This window comes from Platichthys flesus, chromosome 16 (assembly GCF_949316205.1).
Source record: "Platichthys flesus chromosome 16, fPlaFle2.1, whole genome shotgun sequence".
Lineage (NCBI taxonomy): Eukaryota > Metazoa > Chordata > Actinopteri > Pleuronectiformes > Pleuronectidae > Platichthys > Platichthys flesus.
The window spans coordinates 13,771,338-13,790,528 of NC_084960.1; the positions used below are offsets into that span (position 1 = coordinate 13,771,338).

General features: G+C 45.1%; 1 protein-coding gene across 3 annotated transcripts; it reads left to right on the plus strand.

Moving 5' to 3' along the window:
• Positions 1-331: 331 nt before the first annotated feature.
• On the plus strand, positions 332-15,630 carry cdk12 (cyclin dependent kinase 12). 3 transcript variants are annotated; one of them, XM_062407518.1, is made up of 14 exons: positions 332-2,257; positions 3,235-3,912; positions 4,517-4,702; positions 4,795-4,934; positions 5,024-5,194; positions 7,806-7,995; positions 9,029-9,085; positions 9,688-9,789; positions 10,229-10,306; positions 10,397-10,513; positions 10,600-10,731; positions 10,929-11,152; positions 12,029-12,451; positions 13,932-15,630. In XM_062407518.1, exons 1-14 carry the CDS (start codon positions 1,095-1,097, stop codon positions 14,348-14,350), a joined length of 4,080 nt encoding a protein of 1,359 aa, XP_062263502.1. In that variant the 5' UTR covers positions 332-1,094; the 3' UTR covers positions 14,351-15,630. The 3 variants fall into 3 exon arrangements, with proteins under 3 accessions (XP_062263502.1, XP_062263503.1, XP_062263505.1); XM_062407519.1 differs by having other exon boundaries at positions 10,929-11,140; XM_062407521.1 differs by lacking the exon at positions 13,932-15,630 and having other exon boundaries at positions 12,029-13,275.
• The last annotated feature ends 3,561 nt before the right edge of the window (positions 15,631-19,191 follow it).

Genomic DNA, 19,191 nt, shown 5'->3' on the forward strand with positions numbered 1-19,191 from the left:
GTAGGTTTTGCCTGTTTGTAATTCAACCTTTGCCTGCGTGGGTAAATATCACATCCTTTGTTGCTGCTTCCTGTCTGTTAAAAATCCAAACCCACCATATCGGTTAATTTCCCTGCCGTACATTTGTTATTATAAATCATTTAAATGTGTCCCCTGCTATAACTTAACAAGTCAAGACAAACGTTTTACTCATATCTAAGCGTTTCTCGTCTCTATGTTTTTGCGTCCAAGTCGCGCCACAGCCAACACTGGGGGCGGGCTCTTTGCCGCCATAGGTCGTTGCGTTTATACGTCGGAGAGTGACAGCGCCCCTGCTTCCGGTTCACTCCGCTCTGCACAGACTCCGCTACTCACAGGAGCCACAATGGCGTTTGTAGTCTCCTTCAGATAGGGCTGTGGATGATATTCAATCCACCAGCATCGTCCTAAATACAGGCCTGGTTGACTCCCAGAGCCATTGATAATAAACTGGAACATCTACTGCACACGAAAATATTATGATTTCTAATCCATAGTGAATTTATAGTGGATAAAAGTTACATTAAAAGGAACATGTAAACCAACCGGGTCAAGTTTTCATTTTGTTCGAGCGTCTTTAAATGAAGACCCTTGTTTCTGAACGCAAACAGCGTGATTCCGTGGAATAAAAAACTCCTTCACTAAACTAGACCGCGGACACGGACAGCTCTCACTGAGGGACTTTTTCTTTTTCTGCGAGTCAGCTCGCTAGCTGCCGAGCATTAGCTAGCGGTGCTAGCTAAATTGAGACGGAGACGACACCACAATGCTCCGATGTCCGCTCGGGATCTTTCTCATTCACTGACTAATTCCAAGTACAAACTTCACAGCACCGGAGAACCGCTGTGGACTTTTTTTGTTCCTGCTTTGACGAGCTATGCTGGCGACCTGGATGGAGTGAAGTGTCGCTGCGGAGGACTGGACGTGAGCGGCCTGGTGTGTTTGTTTCGTGTGTTTTTCACTCGCTGTTTCTGCTTAGTAACACTTTTTTGGGAGAAGCCGCTTTTCTCCCGTGAATGACCTGCCTGGACCGCCTAGGCCCAGTCGCAGGAGAGGCACCGACGCCGGCGTGAGGGATGCCTGGGTCGGACCGACACCATGGGACCAAGAAGAAGTCGGAATCCGGCATCGGCGGTGTGTCGAACCAAACCCAGACCCGTGCCTCTGCGGGAGACATGACGAGCAAGGGTGGCAAGGTGCAGTTAAAATCTCCAATGCCCTCTTCCTCTAAACGCAAACGGCACAAATCTAACAAACATAATCGGGAGTCGGCGGCCCACGATGGTTTTACCCTCGGCGATACGGCGCCTCCTGGTGTCAACACAGTGAAGCCTCTGGTTGAGTACGACGATATCAGCTCCGACTCGGACACTTTCTCGGACCCGTTGTCCTCCAGGCCCTCTGAGAGGGGGGGCGGGGACAGGCTGGAGCTCTCGCCCGACTACGACAGGGACGACGTCGGAGGAGAAGGAGGCGAGAGCGAGACCAGGGAGCACAGACAACCCCGGAAAAAGTCCAAGGACCCTAATAAACTCGCTGAATCTGGGAATGGGGAGCGTGGGTACAAGAAAAAGAACATCAAAGACCGCGAGAAGGGGGCGTCGGTGAAGAGCAAGGAGAAGGCTGCCTCCTCGGCCTCCTCCTCCAAGCGCCTGGTCCAGCCAGACGGGGAATCGAAACGCGGGGAGCTGATGCTCTCCTCCCAGGTCCAGCCTGTAGCCAGTGTGGGCAGCACCACGTCCTCCACGTCCTCATCCCGCAGCAAGGAGAGCGGCCGCTCAGGGAAGTCCCGCAAAGACAGGCAGCAGCGGAGGGAAGGCCGAGGGGAGGGCAGCCGCACCTCCTCCCAGAGGAGCCAGGGGAACAGGAGCCACCGGAAGTCCTCCAAGAGCCACAAGTCGAGCCCCAAGGGCAAGTCCTCAAGTAGGGGTAGCCCTCGTAGGAAGGGCACCAGCTCTGCTCTGTCGCCTAGTCCCCGGAGAGGGGCCGGCAGCGAGAGTCCACTGGGCAGCGGGTATGGTCAGCAGGGGGAGGACAGCTACTCCAGGAGGAGGGCAGCTCAGCAAAGCCCCAGTCCCTATGGGGACATGTCTCGTCGCAGCAGACAGAGATCAGACAGCCCCTATGGCAGCAGACACAGGTCCTCCAGCTACGAGAGGGACAGCAGCCCATACTCAAGGAGACGCTCCATCAGCCCTTACGGTACACGCAGGTCCTCCAGCACCAGCCCCATGTCTCGGTGAGTATATGCTGCAGGGCACCCTGACTGCGTGCATTATCCTTTGCAGGTCTGTTTGGAAAAGTTAGATGGCTTACGCATGCACCCCCCTATATACATCGATAGAGGAAGTGTACAGTATCTGAGGCCTTGTTGAACATTTCTCTCTGCTAGTCCTATTATGATCCAGTTTTTTTTAAATGGGCCATTCAATTCAACCAGTTTATATTCAGACACACCTGTTGAACATGCAGAGTTCTTCAGCCTCCAGCAAACCATCTACTGTAAAAGAAAGCTGGCTGCAAGAGTCACAATGGATTATATGTTCTCCATGTCGAAATGGACCTAAATCTCAATACAGGCAGGTGACAAGTATTTTATTGTAAAATTTCAGTAAAACATAATCTTTGGTTTCATTCCATGCTACTGCAGAATATGTTTTTTAATTTACATTAGATATAAGCCACTTTCTCTTCAAAAGCCAATTTGAAATTAGCTCTAAAATCATATCACCTGTGGGTGAGAGCCCTCAACATTTGTTTTACTGGTAATGGTAAGTCTTTCCCAGTTTTGTTTTTTTCAGAAATGTAACTGAACGTCTGTTAAAATTTACCAAGGACAGATATTAATTGACATTCCTGCCATTAATTGTTTTCTTATTTTGAGGAAAACAGTGGCAAATGCAAATTAGGAAGTTGGACAAGAAGCACACCGTACATCATCAGTTCATTGTAAAGTTTTAAACCTTGAATAATGTGTATCTTGAGAGTTTCAACTGTTCCATCGTTTGCATTTTTATATCTAATAACATCTCCTGCATGGTTTGGTTTTCATTATGTGATCAAGTGCTATTTTGTAGTTTGATGATGTTGCTTGAGATGACCGACTCTACATATAAAATAGCAAGCATCATGTTTAATCCTATTGTGACTGCAGGAATAATCCAAGATGTCTGTCATTTTTTATGATATTTAAAGACCTGTATTTGTTTTCTGTAGACGCTCAGGCCGCTCCAGGAGTCGCTCCCCTCTGCACTACTCTTCTTCCCGTCGCTCCTCATCTCGCTCCCGCACTAAGAGGCACACGTCTTCTGGAGCAGGGCCCAGTTCCCATAGCAGTCGGCCAGCTAGCCGCTCCCCTCCCACTTCCCGCCTGCCACTTAACTCCAGCCTGGGAGCAGAACTGAGCCGTAGGAAGAAGGAACGTCAGGCTGCTGAGGCGGCCGCTCGTGCCAGCGGCGCCGCCTCCCCTCTTACCCCAGCACGTAAATCTACAGTCGTCCCCTCCTCACGGCCGGCTAAAACCGAGGCTCCGCCACCAGAAAGAGACTCGGCAGCAGAACCTCAGCCCACTCCACCTGTACAACTACCCCAGGACGTTCCTAGTGCTGAAGATCAAGTTTCTGCACCTCTCCCCTCTTCTTCCACCTCCTCCCCTGCACCTGCTCCTCCTCAACCCTCTCCTCCTGTGCCTCCTGGTTCAACCAACCAGAATCCACCACCGCCACCTCAGGCAGAAAAAAGTATTCAGCCTCCTACACCCTCCACTACAACCCAGGCCAAATCGCCAGCAACAGTTCCCACACGCAGCCCAGTCCGCCAGACCCCGCTCCACAAGACATCGACTCTGCCCCTCCTGCCTTTACCACCTGCACTGCTGGGAAACGCTCAGGACAGGTGAGGCCTGCTCCAACAGGAGCACACAAAATATCTCTTTCAACTATTGAAAGTTCTGATGAGCAAATCTTGTTATTGCTGACTTTTGTTTTATTTGTTAGAGATTTTTCTGTCCTGGACTCACTTCCATTCGGCTACACTGACCTGCTGTGTTTAAAATTAATTTCACATTCTCACACAAGAATAGTGACATTGTATCAGACTTTTCAAAGGAGTTTAGTATCGACAGGTGTGGTCTGTGATCAGCACTAGACCCCTTTGGGTGACTGTACCCCAACATTTCTCTGGGAAACCGCTTGGCTCATAATTACAAAAAAACGAGTAGAGGATAACTGATCTGATACCTGGATCAATTTCACAGGTTATAGAAGATACATACGCAGAATCTCTATGATTTTCAGCTAAGACCCTGCCACACCCTTTCAGTTGCATGTTTTTTCCTGCACAGTTGATTTACCTTTGACGGTGACCAGGTTGACAATATGGTGATCATGGGTACACAATCTAAAGAGCACCTTTTTTTTTTTAGATAAATAGGATTTCTGCTTTTTTCTCTTTAAACTGCAGCATTTTGTCTAAAATTTCCTTTTTTTCCCCTCTTCAGTCCAAAGAAGTCCACCCCTCCTCATAGGTTATCTAGGAAGGAGAAGGAGAAAGAAGTTCGCAGCCGGCCATCACTCACCGACCTTCCGTTACCACCCACCTTACATGGAGCTGACTCCTCACCCCCACAGTCCCCCATCCGCCAGGCTCCTCCGCTACCCCAGACAGCCCTAAAGAAGAGACCAAAGTCAGTTTCCTTTATTACTCCCCTTTGTCCTCTTTTTTTTCTGCTTAACCCACACAAAAGTCTGAACTGTTTTTCTTGTTGATGGTTCCCAGGATTTGCTGCCCGCGATATGGTGAGCGCAAACACAACCAGAGTGACTGGGGCAAACGCTGTGTAGATAAATTCGATATAATTGGCATCATAGGGGAAGGCACTTATGGTCAAGTGTACAAGGCCAAGGACAAAGTCACTGGTAAGGGAATATTAGCTTGAATTTAGTCACTATACCACTTAACTTGTGTCACAGAGCAAATTATTATATCTGGTTCTCTAAATGCCCAGGTGAGCTGGTGGCTCTGAAGAAAGTGCGCTTAGACAATGAAAAAGAGGGATTCCCGATCACAGCCATCCGAGAGATCAAGATCTTGCGGCAGCTCAAGCACCGCAGTGTCGTCAACATGAAGGAAATCGTCACCGACAAGCAGGACGCACTTGACTTTAAAAAGGACAAAGGTAAGAATGATCCTTTACAAGACTGGCTAATATGCAAAATATGGAGCTGAACTTTTGAAAAGTTTTAGAGATTTTTTTCTTAAACTTCTGGCTTTAATCTGCGATAACGTATCAAACGGCTGCTGTGACAAATCGCATCAGGTTGAGGACAGACCGGCAACATGTTTGAAAGAAGAGCCACCATGACGTGGGTTTTCTTTAACTTACATTAAACCGATAGAAACATTAAGCAAAATAGAGTTCATGGTCTAAAAGATGACCCTGTGCATCATTACCCCTGCTGTTGAAATGGCAGTTGACATTTATATACGATTTATATATGATGTATTTTAGTTAATATATTAAAGTTAAATGCAAGTGCAATAACACACACTCTGCCTCATGTGTTGGCCTTTCACACATATAGAACAGCAAAACCCGGTCAAACGTGTTAACACAACACAGAAACATTCTTCTACATGAGAGGCTCCTCTTCTTCACCATGGGATACATTCTCTTGAGCTTTTAACTAGTCGGCCCGCAGGACAAAACTCTGGAGAAAGTCTGGAAAATCATGTTGCTGGAATAGAGTAACAGCCACGTCAGATTAGGAGCACAGAGTGTAGGACCAGCACCAGCACACATGCTTATATTTGGGCTCCAGTATAGGGGAGGATGACACTGTATCGATGCAGTGACTCATCATAATGGATTCATGGTTTCTGTTGTTTTAATGGTTTTCCACCGCTGAATAATTATAACCGCACCTTCAGGATCCGGACAGACTCTGTCGGAGTCTGCTTTCTCCTCCCTCCTCCTTTGGCCTGCTCTCACTTTACACTTTAACAATAAACGACCATCACTGATAACACATTATTAGGAACTGTATAAGACAGACGTTTACTTTGTGTTTGTTGGATTTATCCAGAGTTTGAGACACATGTTTAAACCTGCTACAAAACACGAGAGATAACGTGACAAGCACAGACAGGACATCAGGGTTAAACTGACCGGAACAATCTGGTGTCATAATCCGACATCATCGATTAATAACTAAAACCATCTTACCTAAGTAATTTTTACTAAAGTAAAACATTCTCAGAAATAAACAAAAATACTCAAATAAATATTCTTTAAGGTGTAGAATGTAGAAAATGACCTGTACTTAAACTGCACTGATATTGTGTTGTATTATTATCATTATTAAGTATATCTATTTATTCTGTATTCAAAATAAGGAACTTGTCCACATAGTTTGTGGAGGCTGGCCTTGCTGGTACGAACAATGACTTCACTGAAGAACACTCTTAACAGAGGTTCATAAAGGGCTGCTGTTACTCGCTGGCTGAAGTGTGGACAAGAGGGAACTTCGTAACAGGGCCGATTTACTTTCAGTTTGAACTGAACCCTGTGTTTTCCACAACGGAGAACAATCGCATGTCCGCTGCTATATAAACACATGTCGTTTGTTATTGCTTTGACACGGTCTGAAGTATTTAGAAAAAGCTGCTGCGGGGAGCTGGGTTTGCACGGGACTAGTTGTTGTCCCTTGCCCCACTAACGCTGGTGGACATCACTCAGGTGATGACGTTTCAAACGAGTCAGCATGTTCGATGTGCTACCAGCTACATATCCGATAGCAGTTGCGCAATGTCTGCATACAGCCCTTGAACGATCCTCTTGCTTACAGCACATGCGCTCCTTCTCAAAAGTTGTCCCTCAGAATTGAGACGTCTGTACCAAACTGAAAAGCCTGTAGAGAACATGTTCGGTTCCGAATACATTTACCGTGGCACTCGTGTGATTATCAGTTTGTGTGTGAAGAGAGACACACTCACACCTGCAGACAGAAGTTATTCCCGCTAACGCAACACAGTGTTTTAACTTCTTTGTCGCAAAAGAAGCGATGCCCTATTTTGTACAAACACTGTCAAATAAGATGATATTTGAATTTAATATAAACTATTAAAAACCAGCTCTATTACCTCATTTATTTTGGCCTTATATTATTAATGATTTACCTTTTTTTTAATTGAACTTAAATGTACATTCATATTGTAGCATTGCTGTTCACACAACAGATCAATAGTTTCAGTAAAACCCCTGTCAATAGCTCTGAGCTTCTGAGAAACCAAAGTGAAGTAGGTGTACATTTTCTGGTCAAAGTACAGAGCAACCTTTGCATCACATGTCCACATTTCAAGCCTCCAGACTCTATTATTGTGTCAACATCTCCCCCCAACAAAGAGGTTATAATATCTTTACTGTTTGTCGGCAGGATTACGCAAAGTCTAATGTACAGGCTTTTTTTTTTTTAAACATGATAGAGGGGAGGGGTATGGGCCAAGGAAGAACTTGTTAACTTCTGGGCCAATGGTTGAAAGGGAAACATTATTGTCATTTACCTTCACATTGCTTGTTTTTACGACATTGTCACCAATTTCCCAGGGAAGAATTCATGGATCTCAATGAAAGAATCGGGCACATTTAGCCGAGTGATGTCTACTGAGTGTGTAAAATGTGTTGTGGCTGAATTGGATTAAAAGGGACTGTTGGGCCTAGGAGGAAGTATGTGTTCTGAGTGCCATTGTAGATGGGTCTGATTTCTCGCTGCACCTTCCCTCTGCTTTAGGTGCTTTTTACCTGGTGTTCGAGTACATGGACCACGACCTGATGGGCCTGCTGGAGTCGGGCCTGGTCCAGTTCTCCCACGAGCACGTCCGCAGCTTCATGCGGCAGCTGATGGAGGGCCTGGACTACTGCCACAAGAACAACTTCCTGCACAGAGACATCAAATGCTCCAACATTCTGCTGAACAACAGGTGAAGAGCACACACACCAGGAACTATGTGTTGTGGTGCATTTGCTGTAGCCATCACACAGAAAATTCGACTAATCATTTTTGCCTACAGGTTTGCTTTGATTGCAGCATTACCCACCCCAGCTTCTTTGAAAATGTTCAAATGCAACTGCAGGATGTAAACTCAAGACCTTAAGCAGTCGAATGTCATCTTTAATGATCAGATTACAATTGTTTTTATTGCATCCGCAGCAAAGCCAATTACAGTGCTACTAATTTAATCATATACAATAACGTAGGAGTACAGCAAGTTCTCACAGATGGTTGTTTAGGACAGTTTTGCATCCAAACTGCAAACATGACAGGATGCACAAGGAAACCGAGCTAAATGAGCTGCGGAAGCTAAAATGCAAATAAAGAAACAAAATAAAATGTGGCTTTTGGATTTAATGGAGCATTTAGAGCCATGCTGTGGTTGTCGTGCAATTACTGGCCATTGTTGTGCTGCACTTGGGGTTTGGACATTTGCGAGAAAAGATGTGTGGACAAAGTCTGCAATTTACATATTCTTTTGTCTTCTACCTTCTGAAAATGCCTTGTACATCATTGCTGAATTATTGATTTTGGTGTCAGGTTTAATAACTTGGATCAGACCATGGATATGCTAAGTAAAGCCACTTTTCCAATGGTCAAAAAACCTACTTGCATCTGGCTTTTGTGTGCCTTGGTCAAATTAGGTTTTAATCCACTTTAGATCCAATTGGCATTGATAGAAATGTGACTCCTGGGTGAACCTGCAACTTTGGCAAGAGAGGGAGTTGAGAGATCACCTCAGGATTCAGTGCGTTCATGATGTTGTACGTGACGCACCGGGGTAAAAAACAGACAGACAAACTCCTTGTGGCAATGGGAGTGAAGTGAAGAAGGATTTACAATAATTTGAAATAAACTGCTTATTCTGGAGTATAAGAAATTTAGGGCTAGATTTTTCTGGGCCGAGCATGTTTTTTTTGGTACTTTTTTCAAAGATTTTTTATATATGTTTCTTTGTCCAGAGGTCAGATCAAACTGGCGGACTTTGGATTGGCCCGACTTTACAGTTCAGAGGAAAGGTAAGACAAGAGTTTATTTTATCATCTTTGTACATATATGCAACAGATGGACACCTCCTCTGCCTGAGACGTTATAGTGAATATGTGATTAAGTGTTGATCATCGAAGCTGTAATTGCGCCTCATGAGCTTATTTATTTTTACATGACTGCCCACTAGATGGGGCTGTTTACCCTTCAGAGAGGCCCTGGTTAATTAAAGCTGAGATGATTAGGGCGCCCAAGTGCTTATGCAGAGTCTCACTTCGGGCTGGGCAATGAAACAATAAAAGTGATCATAATATCATTTTTGTCACAAAGCATAACAAGTGTTAGGCATATGTGTTGCGATATATTGCTAATGCATTGTGTAAGCATAGTGAGGAGGTATAGCACACAATGGGTTGACCTCAGATTTTGTAAATGTCTGCAGTTTATCAATTGTTTGTCATTCTCTTTTCATAAAATGGTTTAAAACCACAACCTACTCTGTCTTTAACCCTAAAATAAACAACAATGTGACATTTATTGTGATATCGACTAATGTGAACACTTCATCTTGATGTAATTTTCGCCACACAGTTTAGCCAGGGTCTCACTTCGTCTCCTCTTTCCTTGCACTCAGTCGGCCATACACTAACAAAGTCATCACACTATGGTACCGCCCCCCTGAGCTGCTGCTGGGAGAGGAGAGGTATTCTCCAGCAATTGATGTTTGGAGCTGTGGGTGAGTAAGACTGACGCAGCTGAATGTCCTTTCACTACCACTTTATTTCTTCTTTGACATCCACACTTCTCAGATCTCATTTTCTGTCTTCATGAACTTATGTATTTGAGTTTCCTCTGTGAGTAACGGGTCCTATATATTCATTTATGTACATTTCAATGTACTTTGGTGGGGCAATCTTTCATTCAAGTTAATCAAATATTTTTTTAATTAGACTATTGAAATTGATAGGATTTTTTGCATTTTAAAATTGCATCATATAGGCTGTGAACATTATTTCACTTTGCAATTTGTTATTATATTTCGCTAACAAAGAAAATGACTAGATGGATCAGGTCTGTTTATAACAGAGGTTTTATTAAGCCTGTGGCACTAAATATAGGTCATATACTTAGAATGTACATTTCTCACCGCCTCCACGTTATCTGTCATGGCTCAGGTGTATTTTGGGAGAGCTCTTCACAAAGAAGCCCATCTTCCAGGCCAACCAGGAACTTTTGCAGCTGGAGCTCATCAGGTCTGCTGACACGACATCTCCAGTGATAACGTCTGTTCCAAATGTCACACCCCCAATCTCCTAACCCCACATCTCTGTCCTGTCCTTCAGCCGTCTGTGTGGCAGCCCCTCTCCTGCAGTGTGGCCGGACGTCATCAAACTTCCCCTCTTCAACACCATGAAACCCAAGAAGCAGTACAGACGGAGACTACGGGAGGAGTTTGCCTTGTATGTTGCTGCGCTTCATCAAAGTCGCTGCTGTGATCAACTCGCTGCCTGTTTCTGCAATTTACAAATCTCTCCTCCCAACCTAGTCTACCTAGTTCTGCCCTGGAACTGCTGGACCGAATGCTGACCCTTGACCCTGCACGACGCTGCTCAGCAGAAACTGCACTCATCAGTGACTTCTTGTGTAATGTGGAGCCCAGCAGGATGCCGCCACCAGAGTTAGTAGCTCATGGTCTATGTATCCATACAATTAGATTATCTAAACTGTCCCTTAGAACACATAACATGAACATATTGACATTTATTAATCTATGTAGTATTAAATCCATATTTTTATTGTGAATCCTTTTTGTTTCTTATATATGTCTGTTTTGTCATTCCTAATGTTTGATATGTCTGCCCACTCTGTTCCTAGTCTTCCGCACCATCAGGACTGCCACGAGCTCTGGAGTAAGAAGAGGCGGCGTGCGCGTCAGAGTGGGGTGCCCGAAGATGTGCCTGTGCCCAAAGTGCCCCGTAAAGATGCGTCAGGGACCTCTGGCGGAGAGAACAGTCGGTCACAACCCAGCCCGACTGGAGCCCCTCCGCCTCTGCCAGGAAAACCGCCCTCCACAGCTAACCTAGACAGTGAGTTGTCAGGTAATGCATACCTCTCAGCAGAAATGCACTTAGTTGTTTGAAATGTATCAATATTGACTTTTTGACTTAAAAAAAAACATGGGACATTTATATATCTGGGTAACATTGATAAAACATTCAACCATAAAGGAAATGTTAAGGTTTAATTCATATTAGGGCTGCTTGATAGATCACTGTCATCATCATGTGAGCATGTGCAGTGTCAAGTTAGGCAAATTACACGTAATTGAATTTACTCAGATTTAAGGCTTCTTTGACCCTGTGTTTGCTTATTGAGACGTGCAGACTGTGCACCAACTTTGTCATCACATTCATTCTGCGATCTCTTCATCAAACAAGAAAAGCCAGTTCGGCCACCACCAGTCATCGACCTGAGAAAATGAGCAAGGAACCGGAGAAAGAAAAGGAAGATCCAGTTGTGTGGAATGTTTTTGCAATGGAAAAGATGATGTTAATCAAAAACAGTTTTTCAAATGGTCATGTCCCCATGTCAATCACAGAAAAATATACAATTCCATTGTTTTCCTCCAATATCGTGTATAATCTATTTACAATATTTCAGGATATTATGTCTTTATTTGACATCAACAGTAGAGAAGTAAATAGAGTAGCTGGCCAGATTTGACTTGGGGATTTTGTGATTGGATGATCACCCCCCCCCCCCCCCCCCATCATAGCTATGATTGTCCCATCATGACTATACTTTCTCAGCAAAGCTGCATTATGTAGAAAGAGTAGAGAACCTTGACACACAGTGGCACTGCTTGAATGTGAAATGCTATTTTAAACAATATAAATTAAGTGTTTATGGACCTTTTTGTTGGCTCTGTGCTGCATTGTCATACGTGTTGTGGCTGTGTGTGTGTGTGTGTTCAGGTCTGGGAGCTGTGGCAGAGCAGTTGAACCAGACAGAGATGGCAGTACTCCTGAACCTTCTCCAGGGACAGACAGACCTCAGCCTCCCGCAGGTAGCCCAGCTCCTCAACCTCTCCAACCCAGAGACTCTCAGCCAGACGCTGTCTGCCCTCAGCGAGGCCTCCGACCACCAGGGGGCTCAAGAGGACCAGGCCCAGCCTGCAGCAAGGTCCCAGCCCCCAGAGCCACCTCCCGAACCCAAGGGACCCTCACCTACATCTGGAGAGCCTCCGCTCAGCCAGGAAGACCAAGCAAACCTGCTAGCTCTAATTTTGGGTCACATCATTAAGCCTCAAACCGAGGGTGAAGGCGACGAGAGCAATGGCGTCCAATCAGAGGAGGCACTGTCGCGCGGTTCCTCCGCCTCTACTACTGATCGCAAGGGCAAGTCTGGGTTTAGTCTTTAGAGGGTGGGAGAAAAGAAGGGGGGTGAAGCAAGGTTCAGGTGAAAATCACTGGGGACTGCAAGAATGAGAACTGAGCAGTGAACACAGAAGCTGACACTCAAGGTTCCTATATACTCAAATTAGTTATATTAGAATACTTGACTTAATCAAGAATTATAACCAAATGAATTGGGCTATAAGACTTATGAATCTCCCACCCCTTTCTTCATCCCTGACATTCCTGAAAACCCCACACACCCTCGTCCCTCCCTAAGAAAACATGCAGATGAAAAAGCTGGTGAAATATCTGTCTGGTGTTGATCTTCATGTGACCTCAGTAACCAGTTAAAGGTTTGGTGCACACGGGCCATCACTTCCTTGTGTACCCCATAAACCAGAAGAAACTGTAGTTCTCTTCATTTCAGTAAAAAGAAAGGTTCACACTGTATTTCTTCCCTCCACATCTTCCCCCTCTTCCTCGGTACCTCCTCACAGTCCTTGTTTCTGTATCTGTCCCATTTTCACATGTTTTTTCGTCCTCACTTCATTTTCATTGCGCAGCAGGTGTCATGGATCCTTCACAGTCGAACATGTTGCTTTAAACGGTCTGTAATGTCAGCCTTTTTATGAAGAAAGTCTAATAAATTATAAAGTGACAAATAAATGCTTTGAATCTTTAGACCTCACCTGCATGTGTTTCTTAACTTTTTGGTTTGTCACACATTTTTTGTTTTTTTCCCCCCCCTCAACTGTTCACTCTGACTCATATTAGTTTAAAAACATGTGATTAGTAAGTTGAATAAAACGTTACTCTGCTGCTGACCCTGGAATGGTAACGGTCCTGTTTTCTTCTGGTTATTTATGCTCTCAAGGCCTGTGAAACCCTCACAGCCTTGGTTTACTTTATCAATCAAAATCACTGACTAGCCATTTTGAATACTTGACATTGTCCCAGATAAGTCACCCATCCTGTTTATCCAGCTGTATGTACCCTTTAAGTTTTTCTCATGTGGTTCCCATGATTTTACTTTCATTTAAAGCAGTGGAGTCTGAAGTTTTTCATCAGAGTAAAAAACATTGGAAAAACAGGACATTTCCTCCATGTTGTCACTGAGATATAATATATGGAAGGTCTTTTTCAATCTGAACATGTAAAATATGTACTGTGCACAAATCTACACAGTGACTGTAGGGTCATAAAACAGTTTAAGTAAGTCCTTATAGTTGGTATGAGGATGCACTTAAAGCACTCTGCCCTCCCTCTTGTGTTGAAGGCTGGAACATCACTCTTAACTTCACCTTCATGTCGGGCCTGTTGGACAGAAACACATTTTAACGCCATTGAAAGTTAAGCTGTAGAGATATGTTTAAAAGAAGGTTTAGTGTAAAGACTATCCACATTGTGTTGACATTAGTCTTTATATGCCAAATATGCCTTGATACCTAACATTGTCCTCTGTCCTGTTTGGTCCCTTCAGACGGTGCAGTGTCAAAAAAGAAACCACCCAGTGCCAAGCAGGTGTCTCAGCCTGGTGAGCAGCGTCCACCCTCTCCACCTGGGCCACCTCCATCAGCTCTTCCCCATGGAAACGCTCCTCAGGCCGGTTCAGATACCCAACCTAGCCAGGACATCAGTCCCGCCGTGGCAGCCGCCTTGCTCCAGCTCATCTCTCAGCAGGACTCGGAAGCTGGGGCCTCTCAGCACGGCAAGGACCCCTCTCCAACTGTGGAAGCCGTGGCCCGGGGACGGCCCTCTCCATCCTGGGCGACTGACTCTCCGCGTAAGCCCTCTGCTGCAGCCGAGGCCCCGGCGGGACTGGTGACTGCTGCTCCAACCAATGCTGCACAGTTCCCCAAGGACCAGGACCTCCGCTTTTCCCACGGAGCCGCCCGCTGACCCTCACACCCTCTCCAGTGAGACCCAGCCAGGGATCATGGGATGGCTGCTGCAGTCGTGACCCGAAGAGACAGACAGAGGGAGAGAGCGCAGGTAGTGGAAGCTGAATCAAAGATTCTGAATATGAATGTCTTGACAGAAAAAGATTAAGGGCCTTTTCAGGTATGACCAGGAACACCACTGCCCTCTGAACAAGCTGACGTGCTGTTGTGCTCAGAACAGGGGTTGATCTGACCTTTACCTGTCCCGCTCAGGACTGTCACCACCTGTAGTCCCTTGCTCTTTCCTCCCCACTGAAGGTCTTGCCTCCAATGAAAGTTAAGCTTCCAAATTGAGTGCCATGCAGCCGGCGCTCGACTTTGAAAGCAGCTGTGATATCCCCTTTCCCCCCCTCCCCAACTCCCCTTAAACAAATGATTGTCATGTCCACTGCAGTGCCCACTTTTAACAAGGTTATCAGTGTTTTGGGGATTCAAGTCATTGTCCGCTGCTCTGTGATGGAGGGGTGTCTGTTGAAGATGAAGTTTGGGTAGATTTAAGGCTGTGAGGACTGTGTTTAACCTACATGCTGGCTGGCTCCCCCTGCTTTCAGCCTGTGCCTCCTTTAGTGACCCCCAGCGACCCCTGAATGATCTCGGCCTGTAGCGAGGATGTTTCGGTTAAGATTCTGCTTTGGATGTCACCTACAACAGTGCACATCTCCAAGGCTGCACTTTTCTTTTTTTACCCCCCCCCCCCCTCCCCATGACATATTCAATCCATCATCGATTCAGCTGAACTGCAACGTGTTCTCGGCCCACGTAAAGATTTTCCTTCTTTTACATACAGGAAACCTCTATGTCGTAACAAACCTAAGATTGTGATCATGTCAATGTCTGAAATATGAATTCAACCACCCCATTTATATGGACTGCTCCGTAATACACATGCTACTCTGCTAGTTGAAGTATAAAGCTAGAAACACACACACTCAGAAACTGAATTTAACTGGTGGGCCCTGAAAGCCTCGTCTAACATGTCTGCCACTCGCCTCCCTACCAACGTGTGCAACAAAAGCTTCTTTCTTTCTTCTTTTTTCTGGTTCGATTATTTCCTACATTAAGAAAATGATCCACTCTAAAAAAATTAAATAACGGTCCATGTTTCTGTTTCCATATTTTGCTTTGGAAAAGGAAAGGAAGGAGAAAATTATTTCACGTGTATGTAAAAAGCAAAACAATATTTTGTAATATGTGCATTCTTGGTTCGGTTTATTAAAGGAAGCTATGTGACCAGTTGAATCGTCTCTCCTGGCCTTTCTGAATGTTTGTTTTCCCGAAGCGGCCACTAGATGGTAGGCATTCACTCACGCTGCAGCTCGGGCTGCTCAAAGTCATCTCGGTGAAATCTGACTGAAGTGAAGAGCTGCAGAATGAGCCAAGTTACACGTCAGGTTCTCAGTATCGCTTAATAACTTAGATCAGGTAACTCATGTCTGCTCATTTTCATTTCACAGGATACTGGGAATAAAGACATTAAGATCAAGGGGAAATCATTGATCGTACAAGAGGCCCAGGTAACTTAAATCTGAACTAAAAGTGCACATGATTCATATCCAGAATTTAAAAAAGGCTACATGTATCAATCAAAAATTCTGCATAATGACCTATTAAACATGGAAAAGGTTTAATAAGGGTACACATTTTGGTGTTTTGATTTATTCTTTTGAATTTGTATCAAAGGTGTTTTTTTCTTATTTAAGATTCGATTTTTTGAAATAAACCGTCTGGATCTGGTCAAACTGTTTTAAAGAACAAATGGTTGGCAGCTCACTTTAAACAACAGAGACATGTGTGGCAGACTTAAATATATAGTTTAATTTTTACTGTGAAATGCAGTTGGGTTTATATTTGTTTTCCTGCACACTGCCTGCTATTTGAAGTATATTTCTGCAAGATGGATTCATAGATAGATAGATAAACTGCTCCCGAAGGAAATTTAGTGATATAGCTTGAGCCAGACAGTAACACAAAGTGCTTCCTGTGCGTCTGTCGCATTTGTGTCCATTCCTCCACCAAGCAGGTTGATCTCTTTATGAAAAATCCTGACAGGCAGACAAGGATCATAAACTTCAGATTGGCAAAGGCAGACTGGCTGTGTGTGTGTGTGTGTGTGTTTGCGCTTGTGTTTGCATGCTTTTGTGTGTGTCTGCACGCATGCACGTGTGCATTTTGTGTGCTAGGATTGGCCTCATGCACACCCAGACCCGCTCCTCACTTGGCAGCGTTACAGAGCCGCTTACCCCTCTGGCCCGCCAAGCAGCTGAGCCCTCTGGGTGAGAGATCCTTTCAGAGTGGAGGCGGTGGGAGGCTCACCTGCCCTCTTGCACGGGCTCAGTGTGAATGAGATGGGATGCTGCAGTTAGTGCCTGTGTGTGTGACTGTGTGTGTATGTGTGTACATGTATGTTTCTGTCTGATGCTTGTGCCTGTCGGGACTCCAAATAATAGTGAATGTGCCCGGAGGGAATTTCCAAACGAGAAGTAGTGGGCAATGCCAGTGCCAAGTCACAGAGACTAGACGAATAAATCAGGACTGAGGAGTGAAGGGAGGGAGGTGCACGAGGCTGTGCCATCAATCAGAAAGGCACCTTATGGGGAATGCCCATAAATGTGCCACGCTGCCAGTGTGAAGCACGGTTCTCGCCATGGCAGAGACCGCATGGCGGCGGCGGCGTTCAAAGACGGAGCCTCCATTTTGGAAGCCGTCGCTTGACTGTCAGCTACAGCGATTGCTGGTAGACGTCCAGACAAGGAGGGGACTGATTGACAGTCGGTTTCAGTCAGTTTATGCCAAATTTTATTCATGAAAGTGTATTTTTAATATCGCCGCTTGGTCCAATTATCGTGGGCAAGCGGCCATTTTGGAATCCGCAATGCACGTTCCCATGATCTCAACAGTTGGATACCTTTTCTCTTCGGTGTGAAATCTGGCATCCCCCGGAACAAATCGCAGCTCCGTCTAAAGATTGTGTAAAATGACGAACCCGGCTCTCGCGTCACACAAAGGGGCGAACGGGTTTTGTGTAGCCTTATGGTGAAAAACACAACCACCCACTAGACAAAAATGCTGATAAATTCAGAGCAAAGGAAATCTGTCTCAACAGTTGCCACAATTAGTTAGATTTAATCTTATCCTCCGTCTAGGGACCTTAAGGATGCTCCTCTCAAGCTCGAACTTTCCAAGCTGCAGTTTTAATGCGTCTGTCCCGGCGACCGACATAGCCAGAGGCATTTTGTCTTTCCCATACATCCATCTGTCCGTCCGTCATGAGGGAATCCCTCCAAGTTTGGCGAGAGCGTCGGCTCCGGCTGGACTGGTTAGATCTTGGCGGTCAAGGGTGAAGGTCACTGCACAGCACATGTTTTTGCCCACGACGTCACAAAACACAAAATAATCAGGCGCCGTCATCGGGCGCCATGTTTTCATTTGCAAACTCACTCGGGCTGGAGAGGGACAAAGACGATCACGTGCAAACTGAGACGATGGGGGCGATGGACAAGCGGGCAAACACCCAGCGGCTGTGAGAAGTGTGATCCCACACTTTTAACTTCCAGTGTGAGGACACATTCGAGTCAGTCAAACATTTACACACAAACAGCATTTTAGATAAAGATAGTGATTTAGATTTATTAACTCCTCGCAGCATTAACATTCCACAGTGTGAGTACGAGATGTGACGGATGCAGACAAAAAACATTAACTATGCGTTCGGCAGCTGAGCTACTCCATAAATTCCATCATTCACTTTTATTGTTCTTGCAAGTTACTGCGATAAATTTATTTATTTTGATTTGGATGTGAAACGAAAACAGGATCCGTGCGAGTCTCTTAGTTAGAGATCTCTTTAAAATCATGTTGTATTTCTTGCTCTAAATGCCCAGGTAATGTATGTATGTGTTAGTGTGTGTTTGTGTGTGTGTGTGGTATCTCCTTTGTGCAGTGTAAATCTGGGCCGCCGCTGTCTCTCGGAGCCGTGCTACGGTTTGATGTTGAGTTTGATGACTGGGGCTGTTTGATCAGTGACTATGTGTAAACTCAGTGGAGGGGGACTGGGACTCCCACAGTCCCACATCTAAGACAGATACACACACACACACACACACACACAGTGATCATTTAAAGCATGATTTAATATATGAACATGTCCAACATCACATTAACAGTTGAAAATGTGTGTTTTTGTCACAGTTTCTGCATTTCACCCTTCTAGTTGAGCCACTTATCACAGGAACAAAACGATTTAATTATGAATGCCTCTCGGGTGGTGCAGCAAATTGTGCTGTCTTCATCAGATCCCTCCTTTGTCTTGCTATCAGACCAAATTTTAATGTCAGTCATTTCGTTTATGGCTACATCTTTATTTATGAAATATCTGAAAATTGATTGACTTTAGCCCAGCAGCTGATGTATGCTTTACTGCTGCAACAGCATGCTTTATTGATGCCATAACACCATCTCCATTTCTTCCCATTTTTATAGTTTTGTGAGAAACTGCTGTCACACACACTCGTTATTTCTTGATTGCTCAACAGCAGTGAGACCAACCCAGGAGTTTTTTTTTTTTTTTATATTTATGTTTTAGGAGTCGGCCCGACGACACAGATGTGCGTTGGTTTTTATGTAAAGTCACCGGTGTCAGGTCATGAAATGAGAATAATGACTGTGTCGGTGTAAACTCCACCTGCGCTGAGGAGTTTGATTTGTGCCTGCTCCGCCAATGATCAATAATCGTGTAGAAAGAGCTCAGAACGAAGGATGTGCTGACTTCTAAAGAAAAATCTGTCTCTGACCTTTCCGCAG

What these genes read in the sequence shown, in the direction of transcription:
- cdk12 (XM_062407518.1), top strand. Translation starts at nt 1,095, where the DNA reads ATGCCTGGGTCGGACCGACACCATGGGACCAAGAAGAAGTCGGAATCC. An exon ending in CTACGGGAGGAGTTTGCCTT is followed by an intron (nt 10,514 to 10,599) that starts GTATGTTGCTGC and finishes CTCCCAACCTAG; the next exon opens with TCTACCTAGTTCTGCCCTGG. An exon ending in CCTAGACAGTGAGTTGTCAG is followed by an intron (nt 11,153 to 12,028) that starts GTAATGCATACC and finishes GTGTGTGTTCAG; the next exon opens with GTCTGGGAGCTGTGGCAGAG.